The 26956-nt window shown below is 44.5% G+C and overlaps 1 protein-coding gene across 1 annotated transcript in view; it reads left to right on the forward strand.

The window, feature by feature from the left end:
• Positions 1-15852: 15852 nt before the first annotated feature.
• The window catches only part of LOC146198568 (solute carrier family 28 member 3-like), a 38830-nt gene continuing 27726 nt past the window's right edge, over positions 15853-26956 (forward strand). The window contains exons 1-2 of the mRNA XM_084591933.1: positions 15853-15987; positions 22208-22462. Of these exons, the coding sequence (XP_084448059.1) occupies positions 15853-15987; positions 22208-22462 (390 nt within the window). The remainder of the gene's footprint in view (positions 15988-22207; positions 22463-26956) is intronic.

Genomic DNA, 26956 nt, shown 5'->3' on the forward strand with positions numbered 1-26956 from the left:
TCTTTCTTTCCACTTTCACTCCCACCTTCCTTCCTTCCCTTACGGCGCGGTTGAGGTGTCCACAGAAAAACAAGTGAAACAGTTACCGCGTCTTTCACGTCCTAGAAATAAATCATAAACTAACAAAACAAAAACTTCTATGCGCCACACATGACTGACCGGTTCTGTAGATGCTTTTGAGAAGGAGTGTACACTCTCCAGACTGTAGAGACACTTATGTTGTGTATCCAATGCACTGACTTTGGGTTGTTATTCTTTTTTTTTCCCATTAATCCTGGAATCTTGGGGCGCTGCTGCTCTCTCAGAAAGTATCACTTGTTGAGTTTGACATGCGGAAAGGCACCGAAAGGAACGTCCTATGGAGACAAGATACGAGACACATGTGTATAGGTGCAACAAAACATGATTTTTTAGTTAATTTCCTTTTTCACAGGATTAGTATCTGCGGTGTAGCATCATGCACACCAGCAAAATTTTCATAAATGATTCAGTTTTCATTTAAACGCTCAATTCGAGATATGTCAACTCCTTCTTCAATAAAGCACTCAGAAGACCTTCTTCATGTTACATTAAATCATAAAAGCACCGTGACTGTAACCGAGTGGTGGAGAATAATTCTTCCTAATTTTTCACTAAATTATTAAGGCGAAAGCCATGGGTGTGCGTAAAAAGTATGCGGTCCCAAAACCTGTCCACATCTTCTAGTACCGGAGCTATTAAAGTTACGAGAAAAAGATTAGTTACAAGATTAGATAAAGATTAGATAAAAAATAAAAAGATCTATGATCTATGAGGAAGGAATTATCCTAGAATCTACGCCTGACTAGTGTAGAGGTATTAGGAAATAAACAAGATCCAAAAATGTCAAATTTGTGTCGTAATTACGCGGACGTCGATATAGCCAGGGGTACGTGCACACAGCGCGGACGTCATAATAGCACATAAAACGTTATAATGGGGTTTTAGAACTGCCAAGTTTGCGTGGAATTAGATAAGGAACGTGTAATAAAGACTCAGTATTGCTTAATAAACTCTAAAAATACACAATTTGCGCACAAAAAGCAATAGATTAGGGTTGTGACGTCACATACGACGGAAGTCTTTCAAGTAGCGTGAAAATTTCGCAGAATGATGAGAAAAACGCCGGATTTTTATCCAAGTACAATAAAAAGTATGTAACGAAATCTAATTATACTTACAAACACCTGGAAATTATAATTGGGGTCACAGTTTGTCAAAAATGAGAAATTGTAAATGATGATGACGCAACAAGTGGAAGACGCCGAAGCAATATGATTTTTCATAAAAATGATTAAATAACTTAAGGGCTTTCATATTCCCGCACTTGATAGTTTTCCAAGTGCCTCAAACCGAATTTTATTGTACAACAGCATCCCTGAAACCTGTCTCTGAAAGGAGATTGCAACTATATATTTCAAGTGTACAGGGGCAGTTGTCAACAACAGCATTCCAGCGCTGAAGTTCTTCCTTATTTTTTTCCGCAGGTATTTCTACAGCTGGTCATCAGCTTTCCTATCATTATCATTCTCTTTTCACGAGCTGTAACCTACTGAGCTTGCTTCACGCCACTATCGTGGGCGGCTCGCCCTCAAATTATAAGCTCAAGAACAGCATCGCCATATTGTCCGATTTAACGTGTACACGCCAGGCTTGAATATGATACGTTCTTCGAGGAAGAGACGTTCCTACGCTGACGCAGAGCCCTCCAGACACTGTCGGGATATTGCTCATGGTGGTAGGCGAAACTTTAATTTGCTATAGGCTTAGCGTGAAGTATGGTTCCGTTTATGACGGCTTGATTTCTGGGGTGAATGGAGCCTTGCTTTCAAAAGATGTGTTTCAGCGCGCTAGGATATTTTGTAATTGCGTCTTTTGCCAATCGCAGTGCAGCAGTGATGCAGTTTTTCAGCATTATGACCGGCTGCCCTATAAATAAGGAATGTACTTTGTTGCGGACTGAATGTCTTGTATGCAGATGCCGCCCCTAGAACTGGATGTGCTCAGCATCCGCGCATTTGCACTTGTGCCACAATTTTCCGAGTGTCAGGCGCTGACAAGAATGAATGTTCCTCAGCACTTGTATTCGCCCTCCCGCACATATCTGCCATTTTTTCGAGAGAATTATTTCTCGGAAGGCAAAAACAAAAGTAGGAAAAGGTGTTTCAGCTTTAGTTTGTGAAATTGTTTTTATATTTATAGGAAGCAAACTCATCGAAGCAACATCGTGCATACTCAAATGTACGAAACGCCCAATCAAGGCTAATTTTGAGCGAGGTAAAACAACTTATCCCTGAATTTAGCCCCTCTCCTGTCTTTATTTGAAATAGTAGCCGCACATACCGCGATGGACGCACATTTGCGTGTGAAAATGTCTTCGGTCAGGAGTTTGCAGTCAGGGAAAAAAGAAATGCTTCTTAAGCTTTAATTTAAACCTAGAGAAGGCAAGTGGAATTTTCCTCAATATGAAGGAATTGGGTTTCCCAGGTTTCTTCCCAAAATAAAAGAAAAAAGCATGGTAATATTGTTTTTTTTTTACAAGCCAAATAACTAAATAAAATGTTAAAAAATGAGAACATTAACGCAGATGTTACAAATAAGGGGTTTTCGCTAATTGTGGTGCTTCCTGTTGCTGGTCTTTTTAAGTTGACAACACTGAATGGGTACTCGTTATTATATATGCATAAGACAGCAAGCATGCTTGGGAACGAAGGAAAGGTAGATAAAATGTATGAAATTTAGAACATTTATCAACTAGAGCTAAATTGTGTAACAGTTTTTTTTTTTTTTTTTTTGCAAGAAAATTAATATATTAGAAGGTAGAATACAAAACAGCCACATGGCGTCAGTGGAATCCGAACTCATGACCATTTGGGGCTTGGCTAACTGAGCTGTGGAGACGGCGGTCTAACATTTCCCTTTTAATTGTATTTACGCTGGTTATAACCTAATCTAAAGAGCGTTCACCGCGTCATCCTTATAGCTGCGCAAGTAGAACACGTGTTAGGGTAAGGCTGCGGCGTGTGGCCAACCTACCGCTTCAAGCCTGACTGAAGAGTCCTCTATAACTGTACGTTCACACATTAATTTAATACTCAAGCCCTTGTCCTCCATATTAACCGTAGAAAGAGTTTTAGAGTATTACGCAAAAGAAAACTGTCGGCTCCACTTTGCAAACAAACCCGCCGCGCCGCCGCGTTACACTGGTTAAGATGCCCGCGACTACTGTGCCGGGTTCCATGCCAACCGCCGGCGCTTGCGTTTCGATGGAGGCGAAACGAAGCGGCGTCCTTGTGATATGTGCTATCAGTGTACGTTAAAGAACCGCAGTTGACTGGATTTCCCGCAGTCGTGCGCTATGGCGTCTCTCATGGCCTGAATTGCTTTTGGACTATGAAGCCCACATACTAAACCAAACCAACCAAACTATCGGAAATCAAAATCCTCTCACGAGGCCACGTACTGATCATAGCAAACAAAGAGCCCTCACTAGTTTTGATGAAGCTATTTTACCAAAAGGATATATGTGTCCAATAGGCACTCTAAAAATCAATTTGCAAGGGTTAGGAAGGAGGACGACCTGAAGATGTGAGTGCGTGGATATGTCCATGCACGAACAAAGATAAGAATAATATTGTTGCTCATTATGAATCCGTGTTTATTTTAAAACTTGAAAGGCTTCCTACCATACTTAAATACGTCATCTTTAAAGGCGACCCTAAAAAAAGGGGCAAGTTGTCGTTTAGAAAAGAAAAAAGACGGCACGTGTTCATCTTCCCGCGCCATATTCGCTACAAAATCCAGCGGAGATTTGGTTCGCAGGCTTTACGGCATTCATTTCATGGGGGGCTTACGCTTTTACTTGTAATCTGTTTTGCTCTGTTCAGGTAGCCCTCGCTTAAATTTATGCAAAACTAATCTGTTACGTGCCCTGGGACCGCCGCAGAGCATGACAAATAGGAATGCTGTAAGAAAGCCAGCGCTATACTTGAGGGATCAAGTGGCCGTCCCGCCTGAATGCGTATGTGCCGTTCATAATGGGCGCACAACAAAGTTTCCGTTAGAGAATTATCTTTTTGGTGTTTTATCGCTCCAGTGGATTATAGCTGCTCTCTTGGTAATAGCGGGAAAAAGGAAGAAAATATTGAGAAACGCATCAGCTATGGTGCTTTTGCAGCCCGAGACATGCATAAAGATGCATCTTGCGGCAGCTTAACTTTGTTAGGTCAGAAAAAAAAATGGTCCATCTTGATATGTGCATCACATAAAAAAGTAGGTTGCGCGTTGGCCGAAAACGTCAGACGATTCAGTGCCGCTTCCAAAGTCGTTTCCGCTTAATGATCGATGTGGACGACCCGCTATGTAAGGAGTTTACCTGCCGCTTGAGAATAAGAGAACGGCGAACACTGTTCTTCTCGATCTCGTCTCCGTTTCGGCCCGTATCCCAATAACGTTTTGGGAGATCAGAAAACTAATACATCACTTTGTGTCCTAAAAGAACTGCCATATGCGCGAAGCTGAGCACCAGGCAGTGCCACAACTTCTTGCACGATGAAGAAACTCAGCTCTTCAACGTCACATTTGTTGCCGATTCGCGCATGAGTCCGCAAGCGGAACGAAGTGGAAAAAGAAAAGTTTTTGGACGAGGGACACGCGGAGGGTGCCGAGCGCCATGTTGAGGTATTGCTGTATCTTAAGTGATTGACGGAGGGGGAGGGGTACAGGCGAGGATTAAAAGCAGTTAGAGGCGGCCTGATGTCTGCCCACCTGCTGCTATATTGTCTGCCTCTGTGGGGCATAAACTATCCTGGCAGGTAAATATTGGTGAGAAAGGTAAAGAGAACAAACCGAACAGCCTCCTGAAAAACGAATTGTAAGAGTGAATTGACATAGGCTAGAAACAAATATGACGAAAGGTTTAAAGTATGAGAACAGATATTATTCAAATGGAATTAAAGGAGTTGTGCAGAAACATTATTCATGAAATCGACAATGAATAGAAAAAAAGTAAACGTTAAGGGTGGGTTTAAGAAGGGGGGGGGGGGTAAAACAAGAATTAATAAACAGAAATATATTAGGGAGTGAGAGGTAATAGCATAAAATGTGGTGTTAAATAGGAAAATACAGAAACGATTAACAGCTGTAGTGTAGCACTAGTACCAAAAATAGAAAGATAATGAAATTATGTGTTGATGAAAAATGTAAATAAAACAAAAGCGTTTTCTACCATTTTGTCTGGCAGCTCACCTTTCATCTTTTACACTCTGTTTCGCCGTGGATTGCGGCACAATGCCAGTTTTATCATTTCTTGAGTCTCAGCCGCCAATTTCCGAAAAAATGAGCAGGAGGAGGTTATTCCTTCAGCCAGTGTGTGAGTAACTTCACAGTAACAATAATGCAACAGGAAGTTTTTGAAGCGATAGCTGTATTATCTAGGTACAAACCTGGGGAAAGCTTTCTTCACTCTCACGGCGCACCAGTGCATTCTTGACTATATCAATGCAATCTGGACAGGGAAAACCCCCCTTCCCATTGAATGGAAGACGGCTCTCGTCACCTTTATTCCCAAAGCTGGGAAACCAGTCGACGCGGACAACCTCCGACCCATGTCTCTCACCTCGTGTGTGGGCAAATTGATGGAGACGATGGTGCGGGATCGGCTGTCTGAGTACCTTGAACAACACAACACTTTCGCGGACACCATGTTCGGATTTCGCCCACACAGATCCGCACAGGATATCCTGCTCCAACTCGACCGCGAAATACTGAACCCCATCACATGCACAAGAAACGACAAAATCGTCCTCGCCCTCAATCTCAAAGGGGCATTCGACAATGTAACACACGAGGTCATACTCACGCACTTGGGTCAAACGCACTGTGGCACGAACACTTTCAACTACATCAAACAATTTCTCACAGACAGACTGTCTTATACCCGAATACAAGATCAAGAACACGGACCTTTTTTGCTCGGCACGAGGGGCACTCCGCAAGGTGCAGTGCTGACCTCTCTGCTATTCAACGTTGCAATGATGCGCTTACCTGCTCTGTTGGGTGCGGTCGAAGGGGTGCAGCACGCGCTGTACGCCGACGACACCACCCTCTGGGCCACGCAAGGGCGTCTGGGGGACATGGAGACGAGCCTGCAAACGGCTGCTAGCATAGCGGACCGCTATGCCCGCGGCTGTGGTCTCCAGTGCTCACCGCAGAAATCTGAATTCGTGCATCTGCGCCCCTCGCGCTCATGCTGGACTCAAATCAATCTCACCTTGCAAAGCGATCCCATTCAAGAATCTAAAGAAATCAGAGTTCTTAGGCTCTTTATAAACAACCAGAGACGATGCGACACAATACTCGCCAAGCTCCGGCAGGTGGCGGACCAGGTGGGCCGCATGGTCCGCCGGGTTTCCAACAAGCGCGGGGAGTTACGAACTTACGATGCAAGGACGCCTTGCGGCTGGCGAACGCATTCGTGACCAGTCGAATCTTGTATTCGACTCCCTCCACCTGCGGAAACAGGAGCAGGATACTCTCGAAGTTATCCTCCGTAAAATCATGAAACGAACACTGGACCTCCCGGTCTCCACCTCTACCAGCGGTCTCATGACGCTGGATGTGGTGAATACTTTCAAGAAGCTTCGGGAGGCCCACCTCACCAATCAGTACACGCGTCTAACAAAGACGGAGTCGGGTTACCGTCTTCTTGCCCGACTTCCCATCCAACAAACCCAACTCACAGAGGAGAGATGTCGCATTCCCGAAAAATGGAGACGCGCCTTCCATGTGCGGCCTCTCCCCGCCAACATGTCCAAAGAGGACCATAATGGTCGGCGCCTGGCGCGGGCGGAAGCCTTGGACCGCCATTATGGAAGCAAACCAGGAGTTTTCTATGTGGACATCTCCGGCCCAAACACTGGGGGTTGGTACACAGCCGCGGTCATCCACAAGGGCAAAACAGTAGATGGCCTTACGTTCAAGGCCCAGTCACCAACACACGCAGAAGAGGTTGCCATCGCCCTCACAGCCTCTGACTCCTCCTCCAAATACATCATAACCGACTCACGAGGGGCTTGTCGGAACATCCAGCAAGGGTGGACTGCTCCCCTACCTTACCGCATATACCAAAATTGCAGTCGAGATTCGGATCCCGCGTACCGATCTCTCGTTTGGGCTCCAGGTCACCAAGGTCTCCAAGGGAATAAGGCAGCCGACGCCGCCGCCCGCGCGCTTTCTCTCCGGGCATTTCCCACGGGACCCGAAGCGGACCAGGATTTTGATTTCAGCCCAGTTTACAATTTTAAAGAAATATGTAAATATTACAGATCTACGCACCGAACTCTTACCGCCCCGTGCAAAGGGCTGGGGAAGGCTAACGAGCGAGTGCTCCTGCGCCTGCTCACCAATACAATGTTGTGCCCGGCTACTCTAAAACATTTTGATCCGCAATTCGACGGGCTGTGCTCGCACTGTGGGGAGGTGTCTGACACCTACCACATGGTGTGGGCCTGCCAGAAAAACCCATCTTTGCCCCCTATCCCCAACCCCACCCGAGAGTACTGGGAGGCGACCCTGTCCGGCTGCTGCACCCTAGAGGCCCAAAAGGTCTTAACGCAGCGCGCCCGGGTTGCGGCAAACGCCAATGGAGTGCCTGTCTAGGCATCCCACCTAGTGTACATACCTCTATGTATTATAATAAATGTTTTCACCACCACCACCACTCTGGTGGCCTTGAAGCTGATCTTGAATGGATCAGAAACTTTATCTGCAAGACATGTCCCGCCCAGTATGTTACGCTATAGTCTGTTACAGCATGACTCCATGACTAACTGGCCAGTTTATTATGACTAACGAAATTTGAACCTGACATTTTACCTTTGAAAGGTGATTGATTCTTGCTAAGGTCCAAGATCATATAATAAGCAATCCATGACGTCAGCTAAACATGTGGTATTAGCATAGAGAAGAAAAGCAGCTATCGCTTGCCAAAGTTGGTTTAATCACGTTTACCCTCTGCTAACTTTGTGCTACGGCTTCATTTTCTTGGGTTTTAATTTGAAGTTTTTTTCACCTAAATATTTTCCTTGAATATACCCCCTCGACATTTTTCTTCGAAGATGTTTTTTATTTTTATTTCATAATGTATGCACTGTGCAAGGAAAGTAAGCCTGAATTAATCATTGTTTGTACCTGCAACAAAACCATGGTCAATTTGAGGACTGTGGATGAGCCACATGTGCTGACGCAAAAAGAAGAAGTGCTGGTGACGTGAATCGTCAATTACAAGTGAACAACTTATTTCAATTTGCTTGAAATCCTCCTTACAACCAAACCGCTAAGAATATCAGAGGGCTATATTCCAGTCCAAACCAGGCCGCAATGACGAAACACAAGAGCAAGACTTCGTCCGAAGGCAGGCCCTATGGCACCGGGGTATGTTGAGACTTTATATCAGGCATGTAGATGCGGTCGGCTATTTGCTTTTCCATGGTATGCAGATGTGTGTAGCAAATGAAACACGCTTATGCGAATAAGCTGCCATCAACCACCTGTGAGCCGCTGCGGAGCGATCCCTCATGAAGGCAGACAAATAGGGGCAACTATTACTGGCAGTTCTGCAGCGAAGCATCCTTTCAGTTATAAAATTTAGCTATAAAAGGTGTTACGTAGTGCTGCTTAAGCTCAAGGCTAAGCGATTTTAGAGGACGCGTTTCATATACTCATAGTTTTACGTTACTGGGGAGAAAAAAAAAAGCCCGAACAGTGGAATGTTACTCTTTGCAAAAGAAATGCGATTCAAGTTGTTAAAACAAAACATATTTTTTGCACATGATTTCAGTGAAAAGAAACTAATCGCAATTTCTTGAAGACGAACACAAAACGAAAACACCGTTAACGACTTAACTCGAAGCTGAGTTTCACCCTGCAAGATAATTCATCTAGAAAAGCAATTCTTACTTCCACGTTTTCAAATTTGTACACACCAGACAGTTGCTATTCAATTAAGTGGAAGGTTTTGTAAATGATGCTAATGTCTAGCAAAATTCCACCAAGCATGAAACTGTACCAAACCGAGATGCTTCCTTTATTTTTAGGTTGCGCCAGATAAATCCGCACAGCAGCGACCACCGGTCGCGAAGGAATCTGTACCCTTGTTGGTCAGCCCCAAACTCGACTCATTGAAAAGCGTCAACCGCAGGCCGACCCCGATGGCCCCCCTTGACCTTCCAGAGTCTACTATTTCGTCCTCCAAACCAGCGAGCTCCAGCATCACCACTATTGTTGAGCGAGTGAGCGTTTAAGAGTGCCGGAAGTCAATAGCTCATATTTAGCTGCCCCTGGAGAGGTGAATTGTTAAAGCTAAACCGATATTAATCGTATGAGTCTCGAAGAAGCTCGCTGGCGCATTTTGGCATTAAAGGCGCAAGTATAAGGAAGACTAGTGCACATATATACTTGCAATGTCTCGCTCGCTTATCTAGAACACACTTTTGCTTAAGAAGGCTCTTCTATTTAATTATCGATGAAACCGAACCTGGTAACATAAGTTCAAACTGTTCGTAGTCAATGCTCTAGCATGTGGTTGGCTGTTCTGGCTTGAAAATAAATTTAGCTCTAAAATTACGCGAAATTCGTTTTTAGAAATTTTGTTTCACCACCATAGGCTAGAACTCATGTATATATCTGGCCTTGAAGTGCTATTTACGGCAGGTAAAATGTCCCATACTCGCTTCCGCCACGGATGCAGGTGCAATGATGCCACGTGGGACATGGTTCGGTGCCAGGCACAATCAGAGCTTGGCAACGACGTTTGAGAAATTTTCTTGCGCCAAAGATAGCATATAGCAAGGGTTTTACTAATATTGCTTATGCAGGTAAGGTCAGAAATAAGCACATAATTACGAAAAATAACAAAATAACAAAATAATGAAAAAAAAGACGACTCCTGACCGAAGAGGGATACCTTGTACTTCGCGGCAGAATACAGAAAATCCACATGAAGCCGAAAAAACGTCCAAGCCTGATTTCGAAACAAACATAAAAAAATGATTTTCAGAAAAAAAGGACAATCATGCTTGTTATAAAGAAACAGAACTTTTCTAACATTATACTGACCGTAGCCTATGCTTCCACAAAAAGCATCTTACCTGCTGCTGTGCGTAGAACACGTTAGAGGTGTAGGTCCTAGTACTGAGAATTCTCCCTCGAGTTTGTGGCATTGAGAGCCTCACTGATTACGTCACCAAAAGCAACATTCCAGCCAGATATCCAAAGAGGGTGCCTATATTTCTCGCACAAACATTTTTCGGCTGAGCAGCAATAATATTCGAAGCTGCAGGTGCGAAAAAACTGGAATTTGCGCAAAAGGATATTCTCTAGAGAGGCATTCGTTATTTTGCAGCAGGGTAATAAATACTTATTTGGCTCTGTGCGGTTTGTCTTGGTACGCGTTGTTCCAGTGGAAAATTCCTACAAACTAATAGGAAGGTGTGAACATTCAAATCATTTCAGCGATTATAACGCGAGAAAGTGCCTACTATATATAGCAAGCTTCATTAAACCAGTCCTTTTAATTTAATTTTAATTTATAACAAGAAAAGAAAAGCACCTTATCTGTAACACTTTTTTTTTGTGGACACCTGTAATGCGCCGTAGTGAAATTGCAGTTAAATTTGAAAGAGAACGCCGAGCCGTAGTTAAGGGGTACGGAGTAATTTCGACTGCCTGGAACCTTTAACGTGCCCTGATATTGCCCAGCACACGGACGCCTGTTTATTTCGCCCCAGTCTCCCATCACTGATTTTGGAGAATCTTACCGTCAAAACTGAACAACTTATGAAGGTGGTAATAACGAACAGAACAAGCAACTCATCAAACTGAATTAAAGCTCCCTCCTCGCAGATTTTGCCCTACGAAGCCAGCGATGCTCTGATGGCAACGACAAGCACGCGCTGGTTACCGACGTATGACTTCTCTCAGCGGCGTGAGGCGCGGTGGCGCATGGCGCATCGTGTAGGTGCGTTCTTGCTCGTGGTGCTGTACCACGTCTACCTGGCCTGGTGTGTGGCCAACGGATGGAAGCGCTCCGGTGACTGGTGCGGAGGGAGTCGCCTGCTGCTAGCGGTGACGCTGCTCGTCTACGCCGCCCTCGTGATTGTCGCCTTGGCCACGGCGCTAAACGCTCTTGCAAAGAGGACGCCTGGCGTGGACAGGCTGCTCGCCTGGTGAGGCTCGTCAGGCTGGGTCAGCTGCATCGCAGGATACATGTAGTGTGTGGCAAATCTAAAGGGCCGCTCAGGCGTACTGTATAACAAGTGTTTCATGAATTAGGTTTTGTCTTAAAAATATATACATGGGCTCGTTACAGCACGTTCTCGTTTTCACAGTGCACAGAGAGAGAATGAAGGTCGACTCATCTTATTTCTTCCGCGTTTTTTTTTTTTTCGTATCTTGTTCTCTAGAAAATTTATTGTTCTTTTTAATAAATTTGCTTTGGAATAGAGTCCACGGCGAGTCCTAATAGTCCTTGTGTCAATATCTTTCTGTGCTTAAAAATATAAATACATTTCTTTCGCTTTATTATTCGCATAGTTACCCAATTTGTCACAATGGGCCGCATCTTCGAAACAATGGCTCTTGTTTAGATTTGGTTTAGCCTAGTGTGAAGCGATAGCTCAAGCACGCTTACACAAACAATCGATAAAAGTTGCCCCCCTTTATATCGTTCGGTCACTGTTGTTGCTGTCGGCGTTGAGGTAGAAGCAGCAGTGCCCATCTGCAATGTTCGTCGCTCATGCCTTGCAGCATCGTCGAGGCTGCGTTTCGCAATACGCTTCTCACGATATTCAGGCGTTTCCGCCGGTCGTTTGGCCTTAGGCTCTTTCTTCACCTCCGCAAATTTTCAGCTCGCAACGCACTGTCATCCGGATCGTCAGATGCAGCCAAGCGACGATCATAACGAGCCATCGAGGTAATACAACCAAGACTAGAGTGAAAGCGACGGCCGCACTCCCATGAAAACCCTCTCCACTGCTTTACTAATCTGTTTGCTAATGGTACTTCGCGCATGATAGCCAGCACTTTCCACGCGACTTTTGGGCCATATCTAACGCAAATTACGGTGTACCAACCTGGCAACCTTGCAGGGGGCACCTGTTAAAGCGATTTTTGTGTGTACTTTGAAACATCACGGACCCGAGCATCCACGCTTAGCCGTGCGTGGCATCGCCGTGTCTGAGGAAAAGAGGGATCCTGTTGGTTGAACCGAGGTCGAGTGTTTGGAACTTGGCAGAGGCAACACACCACCTTGGCCCGCGCTTCCCATAGACGGCAGCTCCGGGCTGCCCCACAAGGGGGAAATCGTCATAAGAAAAAACACCATAAGAAAAATAAAATCCTGTCATCACCAGGAATCGAACCTGCACACCTCGGATCTTCAGCAGAGCGCTTTAACTAGCTGCGCCACGCCGGAGTTTATGAAATTCACCTCATAATTCTCCTTGTCTGCGTGATGATGATAGTAGATATGACAATGATGCGGCAATTAGTGATAATGGCAATGATAGCAGGAGCAATGATAATGACGTCGCATTTAATTGACATTGATAATAAGAGCGAACGTGACGCACTGTGTGCAAAAGCAATGCCCCGGCTTTCCCATTTCTATAGTGTAGATTTCGCAGTGCTTTAGGATTTATTTATTAAATGGAAATAAACTACGTTACCAGTTATCTTAATATTACGTCAATGTAGATAAATTGCATTAGAATTATTTCTCCCCCAAATTTTCCTTTGAATCCATTTCTTCGGATAATGGGCTTGGCAGGTGTGATACACTTGATCTGCTATTATTTTGTTTCTTAGTCCTTTCTCCTTCATGCGGAAAAGTTTTGATTACTTTTTCCCTACAGCTGTATTCTTTACTAGGGCCCTTTGGAATGGCTGTCCCTTTTCGAGAAAAGCGCGCCAACATCGAACCTGCTTTAGGTGCTGACTCATCATCCACCCCGCATTGCAGTTTTTCCTGCTGCTCCTGATGGCATGGGATCACCGGTTCCAGGCTCACAAATCCATACCGAAGAAAAGTTCTTTCCTTGCCTTACTTTTTTCTCCCCACCCTCCTCTTTTCCCCTTCCTTGCTTTTGTCATTCAGAAGCAAGCGTACATTCCAACCCCGCCAGGGATGATCACGCTGCCCAGACGAAGACAAGTCCACTATTCAAAACGATGGCTCGGCTTGCGAACTTAGGGTCCTCCTTATTCTTTGTTCAGTGCTCTTTCATATAGACCATGAAGTAATTCTTTTCATCCACCTTACTAGAAATAGTAATAAAAATACAATAGTTTTACTACAATAATCTTATTTTTCATGGGGCCTTAGAGCACTATCTCACACAGCTTGCGCATGGCCAAAAATCATAGTTAAAACGCAAAATATTTAGCTAAGCAGCAGGAGAAAACATTTATTGGTGCACAGAAATGACTCGGGAAAGAGAAGTGTTAATTATTGTGGTGCTTGGTGGCCGCCTATATTCCAGGACACTGGTGGCCTTCGCTTCTGCACGAGCTTTTTGACCATGCCCGATGGGCTTTCAGGTTCGAAATGGATCTTGGATGACTTGCATGACTTATGATCTCGATACTTTTGTTTTCCTGAAAGGCCCACATTATGTGGTAAACTCCAGCATGATTCCCGCAAAAGTTTTTACCACATCCGTGAATGCCGGCTGCATGTGTTTTATTATGGCGAGATTTAGGGAATACCCGGTTTAAAGCCGTATGAGGTGGCACTCCACGGATCTGTCGATTCTCTTGCGGGTCCCAGGAGTGCCCTCTTCCAGAGGCGCAAATGATTTGTAATCCCTGCATAAGTGATTAGCTTGATTAGTATGGTCGTCTCGGTAGGACCAGAGGACTGAGTGAACTCCCAGGGTGGAGCACTCGGACAGCCGCATGGGTGACTTCATTCCCCTCGCTCCCTGCTGACCGGGTACCCATGTTATGTTTTTTTACTAGTAGGCGACCCTAAATTGCTCCCATGTGCCAATAACATTCTGCAGGCTAGGGACGCAATTTTACCCCGCCTCTAATTTCGGCAGGCCCGCTGCGAGATAACATTATTAAGGCCATTCACCTGCTTTTACTTGGGCACATTCGCAATGGCGCAGAGTCAGTTTCCTCGATGAATTCCGACGTAAAACTTCTCCAGTAGGTGGGCATTTTGATACGCTCATGAAAGGCCCTTGACAATAACATGCAGTTTGTCAGCTCTACAACGGTATTTCTTTACAGTAAGTTTATTTAGCCCGCCACTCTTCCTAGTTTGTTCTTGTTTCGAGGAAGATTTAAGCTCTGTAAGTTGACAACTAATTTGGTGGTGCTGTGAGAAGCTGGGCTCTTGGGACGCAGCTATTTCAATGCGGCTGGTATTGACTGTAGCTTCTTGAGGCCTATCGTGCTGATTAAGCTAAGTTCCAAAAACTTAAGCAGAAAAGATCGTAAAAGCAGAAAACCGAAAAACGTTCAAAGACGCTGATGTATGCCGAAAGTTCAACGGCAGTAGAACAGTATAAGACATTAATAGTTTTTATAGGGTATAACACTAGGCTGAAACCTACCTGCGGCGTAAAGAAATGCATCTCACGAACAATGCTGTTGAAAGCTCTGTTACCATTCCGACTTATAACCTCGCCTCTTACTGTAGTCTTCAGGTCAATATTTTTTACACGCCAAAGAGACAGCATCAACAAGCGAAGCTAGTGTTCACCTTGCGTTCAGCTCTGCTCTGTAGGCCCAGAAGAACTGAGCCTGCTTCTTGCACAATCTACGAGTTGGTTTGTACTAAAAAAAAAAAAATAGCGCTGCTTTTCTGTAGCTGGCAAGTGTTTCTGCAAGGATGACGGTTTACACTAAACTGCAACGTTATGTGAAAGCAGCACTAATACGCAGTTTGCGTTGTTCGCATTCTCGTACTGTTAAAGAGGCAAAAAGAAAATCCTGAATTTAGCGCAGACTAATTCCGCTTGCTAAAATGGCTGGCTGAGAGCATGATTATGTCACCTTGTGGACAGTGGGACAATGCCAAGCCTAGGCGCGGAAATCTTGACCCGGTTTAACCGTTAGTGCTGAGAGCGCCTTGTCGATATCTTGGATATTCTCCTAATGAAAACGTTTAATACAGACATTATTTGAATATTTCCCACGCCTGTTTCTAAGTCTGGTCTCATTACTTGAACAAAAGTTTTCATGATATTTTTATCTTCACTCTAGTGTCCAACTTTGTGTAGCAAGTAGAACAATGAATTTCACTCTGATATTGATTAATACGGATGCTAATGTGGACACTGCATTTTTTTTTTCAATAAAGACGCTCGCGATCGGTCTTATTAAACGTTTATGGGCGCTGCACGTTTACTAAGGGTGACATCTTAATGACACCGAGTTCCGAAACTCACTTAACTTCCTCGTAATAGAAATAACGTTCAGCACACGGCTTGCGGACGAGGTGGATCGAAAGTATACATGCAATAACGCTTAAGCTATTAATAGAAACTGAAAGGAAAACAAACCTTGCGTAAGAGACGCAAAATGAAACGCGAGGAAATTGCGTAGGGGGCAGTTATTGGCACGGCGCCCGGAAAAGAAGCATTAAGTTCTTGCTGCACTCGGCGGTGGAGTCTCTGTAGCATTCATGTCGCTCACAGGAGAAACAAAACTGCACGTTCAAGTTTTCTTGAAGTTCCGCAGTAAATGAACCTTGCATGCTTGACCGGATTACGATTAAACGTGTTCCATCCGTGCTCATTCGTTGTTTCTCTGCAGGCGAAACAAAATATGGGGCGCGGGACTGGTCGTCCTCTTGGGGCGGTTGTTTGGGATATTAACGGCGAGTTAAAGCGAATGTCTTCGCTCGCTGGAATTGCCGCCTTGCTGCTCCTGGGATACACGTTTTCAAAGGATCGTGGCCAGGTAATTATCCTCATTACCACTGTTCTCATTTTTTTTTTTTTTTTGCATTCGCATCGGTCCATCCACTCCGTACGATTTGCGCCATGTGTACTCCTGCTTGTTTGTCGGATCCTGTTTCACGAATAACACCTGGACACTGCTGGAATTCGGTGCCACGCGGTCATGCTTGTTTATACCCACGCACATTACGAAACGGCGGAAAGAAAGCTGAGCGTTCATGACAGAACGGTATTGCATGAGACTAGACAAGTAAAGATTGCGGAAATATGAGTGGAACTAATGCTAGCGTGCAGCGCCTTTTGTAAAAAAAAAAATATTTTGTGTTAGATGTGCCACGAAGCAGTCATGCTTGTTTATACCCACGCACATTACGAAACGGCGAAAAGGAAGTTGAGCGTTTATGAGATAACGTTATTGCATGAGGCTAGACAAGTAAAGAGTACGGAAATATGAGTGGAACTAATGATAGTGTCCAGCGCCCTTTGTACAAAATGTTTTGTGTAGGATGCTTATTAATACGAAAGCATTACTTTGCTATGTTCACATATTTCTGTCCGCAGGCCACGTCCGCAGACCGCGTTAGCAAAATCGTGTTCCAAGCAGCTGTGAGTAATTTAAAAGGGGTAGATGTTAATGAGTGATGTCAATCGATAGACGATGACATAATGATATGTCCGAAAAAATAATTACGCCGATATGTTATTAGGTAATTAATTAGAGGCAAAAAACGTAAATGTAAAGGTGAAAATGGTCGAATTAGCCAATGGCTTGGCGCAACATTTGAATGCATCAACTACTAAAATAGCTAATTAAATCTGTTAATTAGGGTGGCGTCAAGGATGTGACGTCACGCAATCGGAAGTAGAGACGAAAAAGGGCATAGGAAGGGAGTGCAGCGCAATTTGAAAGTACCGAAGCCTAAAATGGGTAAACAAGAAATGAATTAATGTTGCGTTACGCAACCGGAAGTAAAGCCGAAAAAGGGCATAGGAAGGGATTGGCGCGCAATTTGAAAGTATCAAAGACAAAATGGGCAAGCAAGGAGTGAATTAAGCAACTAGAAGCAAACAGAAGCAACCAACAGCAGAATCCGGGCTTTCTCCTTACTCCAATGTAGATTCTGCAGTGCTCTTTAATTTTGCAACGGCACGGCGATAGGCGATGGCTGAGTATTAAGCGATTTTGTATCTCTCGAACCAGCTCCAGTGTCAACCATGCAGGCTTCGGCTCTACATCGTCGACCTCTTCGACTTGTCGCGTGTGCTTATGTCGGTTGGAAATTTTACAGTGCGCCCTGTGAAAAAGGAGCCATCCTGGCGAGTGATGGTGAGGAAAGGGTAGGCGGATCATACTTTCACGTGTGCAGTTTCTCGGCCGCGGTGACGATGGTCTGGAGATGGATCCAGAGGCTCTACTAGGTAATTCACGGGAGAAGATTGTTCCAGAATGCGGTAAGGTCCGTGATAAAAAGATAGCAGTTTATTTGATAGGCGAGAGCTAAGGCAAGCACTTAGAACCAAACCTGTGCTTCGTAGGTGTATGAAGGCGTTAGATTCGTAGGTTCCTGGCTGTGCTTTTGGTTAGCCTTGTTCTCCATGGTGAAGGAGAGCGCCAATAACCGCATTCCTCGGCGTATGTACGTGCTTCAGACAGTAGAGTGGTCTCTGAATCATTGGGGCGGTAGGGCCGGAGGGTATCCATGGTGGATGTAGGTTCACGACCGTATAAAAGAAAGAACGGGGAGATCCCAGTCGTGGTTTGCGTAGCCGTATTGTAGGCGCACATGACAAAAGGCAGCATCTGGTTCCAGTTGGAGTGTGTGGTATCAATGCATGTACATGGCTAGCATGTAGCTAAGAGGGCGGTTAAATCGTTCCGTCATGCTGTCTGTTTGTGATAAGCTGTGGTACGCCAGTAAATGATCTGGCACTGCATAAGGAGGGCTTCGACGGTGTCGGAAAATCAACACGTCCGCGGTCACTGAGCAGTTCCTTCTGCGCGCCATGACGAAGAACCAGGTGATGCAGGGTGAATGAAGCAACATCCCATGCAGTGGCAGATTGCAAGGCCGATGTTTCCACGTAACGTGTTTGGTGTTCAACAGTGACGAAGGCTCAGCGGTTGTTAGCGGGCGTGGTCGGAAGCGGGCCATAGAGATCGATGCCGACGGTGAAAAGGACGGCTGGGGCAAGGCAATGGCTGCAACGGAGCGGCTCATTTGGTCGAGTGGGTTCTTCCGATGTCGGCAGGTGGTATACGATCGGATGTATTGATGAATGAAGCGGTATATGCCGCGCCTATAATATCGCGTACAGAGTCGAGCTTACGTTTTCAGTATACCTGCGTGGCTGCAGCGGAGATCTGCGTGGAAGGAGGTGCAAATGACAACATAGAGGTGCCGGTGAATTACGTGCAACCACTTTGACCCTGTGTGATGGTAATTGCGGCGGTACAAAAGTCCATCATGAATGCCGAAATGGTGGTCATGGCGACGAAGTGCACGGGACGGAGACGTCGCTGCAGGCGTAGATAGGAGTGCTAGAGTGAGAAAGTCCACGGATCATTCGGATGCTCGTATCGGATGTGTCGGTAACGTTGAACGGCGACACATCGTAGGGTCAGACGAAGCCAGCCGCCGAATCGTTTAGAAGCGGTGAACGGAAAAGGGCATCCGAGTCGGTGTGCTTGCGTCCAGATCAATATATGGCGTTGATGTCATACTCCTGAAGACGTAAAGCCCAGAGTGCGAGGCGCCCAGGGGGATCTTTCAGGCAGGACAGCCAGCAGAGTGCGTGGTGATCATAACGACGTAGAATGGGCGACCGTAAATATAGGGACGAAACAGTGCAGTTACCCAGCTGATAGCCAAACACTATTTTTCGGTCACAGAATAGTTCGATTCCGCGTTGGCGAGTGTGCGACTAACGTACACGTCGACATACTTCGAACATAAAAATTTCTATCGGGCCAGATCACCCCCCAGAGCCATACGACGTGCATCAGTGTGTATGTTGGTCGAGCAGGCAGCGTCATAATCACGGCGTAATACGGAGAGAGACCAGTAGACGTAGTAATGTATATAACGCAGCATCACTGGCTGGTGACTTGTCGCGTGTGTTCCTGTCTGTCGGAATTATTACAGTTGGAAGGATGATTGAAGATTTCGAAACGAGCTAGGAATAGATATCTATGAGCGATTTACCAGTACTTAACTTATGCGGCTACTGGGCTAATTGGTGCTTCATTCTATTTCGTAGCAACATAACGCAACATGGAAATGGCCACGGGCAATATAAACAGGATTGATTGTTGCACTTTGTGTCTGATTCGTGAACGTTTAAATGTAATGCCAATTTCTTACCCTGCAAGTTAGTGACAATTTTAGTATATGTCGCGAAAGCGCAAATAATAAAACTCGTTATTTTCTTCCAGTTACCGGACACCAGGTAAACGTATAAGGGGACGTTACCTTTGCTAGCTATTTAAAAAAAGGCTAAAATCAACGAAACCGAATATCCCTATGGGCAGCATGGGGGTGGTGAAAGGATGCAGGTTTTTAAATTAAGAAAACTGACTTTCCTGCAGACCGGAAAGGAGGGCTGGGGGAAGTAACTGTACGGGTACCCATTTAGACGAGGGATTAGATACGGAGGGTAGGAACATTATTGTGTGTGAAGAAGATTGAGTCGCTTTTACAGTGCACCCCTTTTTGCTGAGAATTTCAGAAGCGCCGATTTGCTTGGTCTGACTACTTAGACATTTGATGCGCATGTGTTCACGAGTGGTTCATGCACTTAACGTCAATAGTTGTTGACGGGACATGGGTCTGCGAAAAAGAAATCTCTTTCTGCGTAGTAATACGAGCTGGTGACTTAAATTATATGGAGGCTGGTATTAGAGGGCCTTCATCATCCTTTCACCCGTTAAAAGAAAAAAAAGTCAGGCGACTGGGTAGTGACAAAGGCAGCATGAATTGGATTTCCTACAACTTCCGTAGCGCATATACTTTTGTTAGCGATAGTGCTCTTGTCTCGCTGTTCAAACGCATGACGTTAATCCAGATTACTTTTTTTTTTCAACTTTTGGTTTAAGCTTCTCAGATATTGTTTCCGCATTTCTGATTAATGACATTTATTATATTTCTTTAAATAAAAAAAATATAGCTACAGAAATTTAAGTCTAACTATTTATTGCTATGGCGCAAAATCTAGACAATGAAATAAAATCAAGGGAACACATTCTACTTTATTCTTCTTCACAAGGTAAATGAAGTGTGCTTTACAAGAGGCAATAAAAACTCAATCTTAACTTGTTATTTAAGAATTCTTTTATTATTTTATTTATTTTATTTAATTTGTTTTTGCTACTTAGCACACACTGCAGAAGAACTGTGCACGAGAATGATGAAGACTACTCTTTCAGAAGGGATCAAATAAAGCTGTGCTGTCAGGTGATTCTCTACCCACGTGCGCGTTTTGAAACCTGATACTTGGGCGCACTAGAGCAAACAGCACGAAGCTGAGGCTTAATATCAGATAAAATTTTGACTACAAAGCATAGCAAAATGCCATTTTATTTGCATTTAAATTCAATTTATTAGGCAAAGAAATAAATAATGATTAATAATTAGTTTATTATAAATAATTTTAATATAAAAACATAAACAAAAAAACGGTCAATTTTCCCCTCCTGATAATGTTTGGCTAAAAGCAAAGAGGATTGGCAAATGAAAGAAATTTGAATACGAGCGCGAGTTTTAATGACAGATACTTGCTTTTAACAATCTGATGTTGAAAATATAAAAGGTAACTAATTCCCAGAGTAAATTATAAATGACTTGCCTGCGGTGAACTCTTTGATATTAGTTCATATTAAAGGACAAATATATTACACGTGGGACAAAGTTTTGAACTGCAGGTTTCATACGTTCGAAAACGCAGCGCTTATTTACTGTCGCGGAGCCAACGTTTAGAAGTGGTTTTAATTGTTTTTTCACAATTTGTTAGAACAAATAAAAAAATTCGCTCTATTTCTGAAGTTGCACTGCAGGTAAAGCCTACTTGAGTGCGCTTACGCGATATGGCAGGGCAAGAAGCGACTAACGAGACGATGAGCAAAAAAACATCTTTTTCTTTCGCTTTTCAACTGTTTAAGCATCACTTTGACTGAGAAAAGACAAATTGAGTTCTCGCTCGCTCGCTAAAAAGGAAAGTATACCACAGTTGCATCTTACCTGTACTCACCTATGGAGCTGAAACGCGGAGGCTAACCAAGAGGGTTCTACTTAAGTTAGGATAACTCAGAGGGCTATAGAACAAAAAATGGTAGGGCTAACATTAAGGGATAGGAAGCGTGCAGAGTGGGTCAGAGAAATAACTCAAGTTACTGACATTCCGGCGGAAATAAAGAAGAAGAAATGGGCATGGGCAGGACATGTAGTGCGAAAAGAGGATAACCGATAGTCGCTTAGGGTAACAAACTGGATTCCAAGGGAAGGAAAGCGTAGCAGGGGTCGGCAGAAAGTTAGGCGGGCGGATGAGGTCAAGAAGTTCGCAGGGGTCAAGTGGATGCCGCTAGCACATAACCGGGTTATATTGGAGAAATATGGGAGAGGCCTTTGCCCTGCAGTGGGTATAATCAGGCTGATGATGATGATGACACAAAATTGGCGACAATAGGTTATGCATTACACTACTCGACAGAGGAAGGAAAGATCAGGCGGAGCTGGACACGCTGGCGAAGAGTTACTTCCTGGTTTCGTTCAGTACCCTTTGTGCGTACGCGCAGTGAATTTGTGAGGCAAACAGCAGCAACTGAGACCACTTCGGCTGAGAGTTGAAATAGGAGCTGGAGCTGTGCGAAAGTCCTTATTATTTCCCTAAATTGCGTTCCGAAATTCTAGAGAAGACTTGAGGGTATTGGTGAGGCTGAAAACACAATCTAAATTTGGCGTACAGTTGCACAAAAGGACACCGAACAGGATAAAAGCAGAAGGGTATTGCCCCGTTCACTTATTCACTGCGAGAAACTACGCTGCCACAGATTGTCGTAAATATAGAAGATTGCGGGAGACACTCAAAAGTAGCGAGTCAGCCTACTCACGCGGAAAACTGCTACTCCTGGCCTCTGCTTTCATCCAGAAACTTTGGCATGCCAAGCGTACCCACTGACATGTCTCCAACAAGTATTCAATGTAACGCCACTCTCTCACATACTTCAGATCCCATGGAGCCTGATTGCCGGCTGTGTGGCGGCAACGTTTCTTAGCGGCGTAGTTCTACTTCGGCTGGACTACGGCGAGCCCGTGGCAACCTGCGCCATGTCTAAGTTGCGCAGCTACGCGCGATGGGTGACGGCCGGTGGACGTTTCGCCTTTGGCTACCTGGCGGAGGGGGTCAACAGGAGCCGTCACATGGCGAACCTGACAGCCCTGTACCGAGACGTCAGCAGCATACCACCTGTGTTCGCTTTCAGCGTGAGCTGCCTCTTGATGTGTCACTTCCGAGTTCTCTCGCTAGCGGCTGGCTGGTTGGGCCGCTCGATCACTCTTTCACTGACTCCATATTTCCCCTCATGAATTCAGGCACGCTCGGTGCTGATGTCACGGGGAAATTTGTTTTGGCTTTCCCACTCTCTCTCTCTCTCCAGCATGAAAACAGAGCTTCACAGAGATTGTGATATCTGATTTTGATATCCATTTTTGTTTGCTAAATGTGATTTCCGTTTCTCACGTCAAACATTATTTTTCGACTGTATCCGGAAATTTGGCATCTAAAACAGAAAGATACCGGTGAACGGCTATTAAATGATGTTCACTGAAAAACTGAACAGCACAGTATCGGTTTCGACCATTAAATTTTAGCACCTCAAGTCCAGAGAACGAAAGCGATCCGCTTTTTTGTTTCATGCGAACGCTCTTTCTAACCATGGCATTGCATCAGCAGTGTACCTCTAGTGCCCATTTAACACTTCTAAAAAAAGTTACAATCGTTTCCCTCCTTAGTCTATTTAGTCTTAGCACGCGAAGAGATGAGTGCTAGCTGGTTATAGTAATGATTAAAACAGCGATGCCGCATCCCATGAGTGCCGCTCTCACCGATATTCCAATGAACAAATGCAAATAGCCAAAGTATTCTTTGAATTTTTGAGCAGATATTTAGGCGAGGACGCGAACTAGGAGAAACAGTTTATTTAATGCGTTCAAATTTACTTGCGAGCCGAAAGCAGGGTAGAGTAGTAACGCTCGCCTGCCTGAAGCCTTGTGCGTACTAACACGCTCTTTGTGCCAACTCCGAAGTAAAGGAGAAACATGTCGTAAAGGAAAAAAACAGAAGCTAGTCCACCTTGCCTCACTGTGCACTCCATCCTTGTCGTAGAAGTTTGTAATTTAACGTCCCCAATATGCCCATTACTCGAAAGTTCTTGTGGCGGTGCTGGTTTCTCAGCGACCCCTCTGGACTTCAACGGAGTCGAAGACTAGCTCGATTTACACCACTGATGAATTACCACCACTTTCTGAGATCAAGGGTATGTCCGAAAAGTAATGCAATTATTATTTTCTGGCCCTGCAGTCGACCCTACCGCACTCTAATTGGTTGGCTTAGGCGAGGGGGCATTCAAAATGTCATCACTGCCTAGCGAAAACTGCTCTCAGCTTTAGAAGCGTCATGATCGCTGTTTCCATGTGCCTACTGATAGTGCCCTTGTCACGACGTGCGATGGCATGTGCACGCAATCAATGGTATACGATCAAGTTCTTTGATAAACTGAAAAGATTCTTGCCGAGACCTATCCTATGATTAAGCAACTGTCTATGGAAAATGGGCTTTGTCCTATTCTCATAGCACCGCGCACCACCAAAGTTTCGGATGGCAAGCCTCAGATCCCCTCACCGTAAGCATGCAACGACGAGCCAGTCGAAATAAATTCAATCCAAATAATTTTTATGATGCTAAGGGTGTCGTTGACAACGAATGTTTACTCCAAAGACAGGTAATTAACTCTGTCTACCAGGTGGATGTGCTCGAGAGACTAAGCAGAAAGGGTTCTTCGAGCGGGAAAGGAAATCGCCTATACCTGGGAGGTGCACCACGCAAACGTTTCTTGCCCCACTCTCTGCGCGTGCAGTGGCTTCTAGGAAAGCAAAGCTCAGCGACGCTGCCCGGGCCCTTATAGTCCTGAGATGGTGCTGCCAAATTTCTTCCTGTTCTCGAAAATCACTAGCGTCTTTAAAGGCGTCCGCTTTGGGTCATCGAAGGGATCCAAACCGCAGTGACTAAGGCTCTAAATTAGATTCCTGTCGACGCCTTCCAGGATGCGTACAGTGCGTGGAAGAGTCGCTAGAAAACATGTGTAGATGCCAAAGAAGGCTACTTAAAGAATTTTAAACTCTAGTCTTTGTCAGGAAACATGATGAAGACGTTGACGAGTTCGAAAGATGCCTGGAGAAGAAAGAAATCTCACGGTAAAAAAGGATAGAGGAGAATTCCTACACTAGAGCTAACTAGGAAATAAACTTTTAGGTCCCCCGCAGATGTCATCAGGAATGTCAATCGATCAATCGATCAATCAATCAATCAATCAATCAATCAAAACTTTTATTCTTTCCCATAAAAACAATTCCATGTCAAGAATGACAGGAGGGGGATGGACAAAAAGCCGTACAGTAGCAGCTAGACCGGGGTCCCACCAACCCGTACGCAGTAACAGGACTTCTCGGGTATAAACTTTGCATTCTAAATTGCAATGCAATAGCACGGAGAAAAATCGGCAACATTCAAAACAGAGCAGTCTGAACGGTTAACTGAGGCCCTGTGAACATATGAACATCTTTAGAGTGTCACTTTTACTGAGTTACATTATGTTTTGTTTTAGTAACATCATGTTTAGTAGTTTTTTTACGAAATTTTGAATGTGTTGGGAATCATGTGAGCAATGCGGTGGCAGTCAGAATTTGTGCGTGTGAAAGGAATTCTCCATGGCAGTTGCTGGTGATTACGGTAAAAATACACTTGTTCGCGAAAATCAGTAAGAATCTAGCTCCCCCTTATCGTCTTTTTGTAATTTAATAATAGATTTAACTCGTAGATATTAGTAACCTTTATTAGTTTGTTTATCTCGGAGGTTTTCAGTATGTTCAATAAATGAAACATTTTCTATTTTCCGCACTGCATCCTTCTGTCGCAATGTAAGTTTGTTTTGTGAACAAGTGTTTTCCCATACCAGTGCAAAGTAACTAATCAGGGTATGGAAGAAGGAATTAGAAGGTTTTAAACACTGGCAGGGAGAAAGTGACGATTTCTGTAACCATGCTTGCTACCTTTCGTGCCTGTGAGCAGAGATTATTGACATGGGCGTTCCAAAGCATAGGTAAGCAGAAAGACTCCAATTGTTTGAAAGATATTTGTCTATTAATTACATAAATATCAATAGAGATACTGTTAGCTTGTTCCGCTTGCTTGTCTGATGCAAGAAAAAAAAAACACTCATGTTGTTTTCGATTCGTTGAACACGAAGTTTTTACTCTGAGCCCAATCCTGTAGCTTGAAACAGACAGATCTTGCGTGTGGTAATTTTGTACTCAAGTCTTTCAAAGTGAAAAAATGGTAAATTAATAAATAATACTAAATCCCATATCATCGGGCTAGGATCAGAATGCTGCCTAGTGGCACACCACTTCGAATATGTCTTATGAGTGATTTGTGTTCGCTAATTTCAACAACCTGTGGATATGAAAATAAATATGAACGAAAAAGCTGAGTGCAAATACCGCGACAAAAATACTATTCAACTTTGTCTGTCAATAGATTGGGACTTACGCGATCCAATGCTTTACTATAATCTGTATAGATCCCTAGTGACAGTAATTTGTGTTCTAAACTTTCTATGATGCCGCATTCTCGTGTAAGCAAAGTATTTTCTCTGAAAATCCCTTGCCAGGAACCAAGATGATATTCAGTAATTAGCACATGTTTTCGAGAAAAAAATTTAACTCGCATGTTAACAGTTTTTTTCCACAGCTTTGGAAAAACACTTCAGAATGTTCGAAACCTTGCATTAAGCTCAATCGTATCAACCCTTACTATGGCGTCTGGATATTGCCTAATTGGACATGTTTATCTCAACGGTATCCTGTCAATGGCTCACATAATTTGACTAAGTTACGCGAGGAACTATTGCGGTATCCGGATGCTGTGGGCCAAAATGACGCCCGCATCATAGCTACTCTCTGTGGCCAGAACACGCGACCTCGTCTGCTTGTTTACTTCCGGCTATCGGTGCGTCAGACATGGGCGTTAAGAGAATCCGCGATCCACGCTTCGCCAACCAGATGACATAAAGACTACCTACACAGGACAGTTGGTTCGCCAACAGCGATCGCCAGGCTACAATCTATGTCTATGAGTCTTATGCTGAGCGCTGGAACTCGCCACCACTGTGTTGTAGCTGTGACATATGACAGGCACACAGCGCCGTTGCCACCACCAGATCTCGATGGCACAAGATTAACGCCCTCGGCTGGGCCCTAATGTGAGCAGCCAAAGGCGCCCTGCTGCCAACTGATTCACCTAACTCTTACTGCACCCTTAGATTCCCGCTTCGATGGCCCTACGTTCGCTTTACTCTCGAAGCCATTTTCTCTCTCCGGGAGCCTTGGCGGTGCTGCCGATGGACGTGAGGTATAGGAAATACAAGGTGGCCACTACGCCCGCCTACGTTTATGTTAAAATACAAGCGTAAAGTGTTTATGAACAGCATTCGCCTTATGACATTGCTATATGCGCTGATGTAACATCATCTGTTTTGTGTTCAAGGTAAAGTCAGCCTTGCTGGGAACGAGCACTCATATTTCGTATTGTTTGGGCCAACTTGTCGGTTACACCGGTTGCATGTTCCGCGAATGAGGTTGTTATCGGCCAAGTGGTTCAACCTCAATTTTCTGCGTTGTCTCGTCCTGTGCATGATATCC

This window comes from Amblyomma maculatum, chromosome 2 (assembly GCF_055883805.1).
Source record: "Amblyomma maculatum isolate TAMU_Amacu chromosome 2, ASM5588380v1, whole genome shotgun sequence".
Classification (NCBI taxonomy): Eukaryota; Metazoa; Arthropoda; class Arachnida; order Ixodida; family Ixodidae; genus Amblyomma; species Amblyomma maculatum.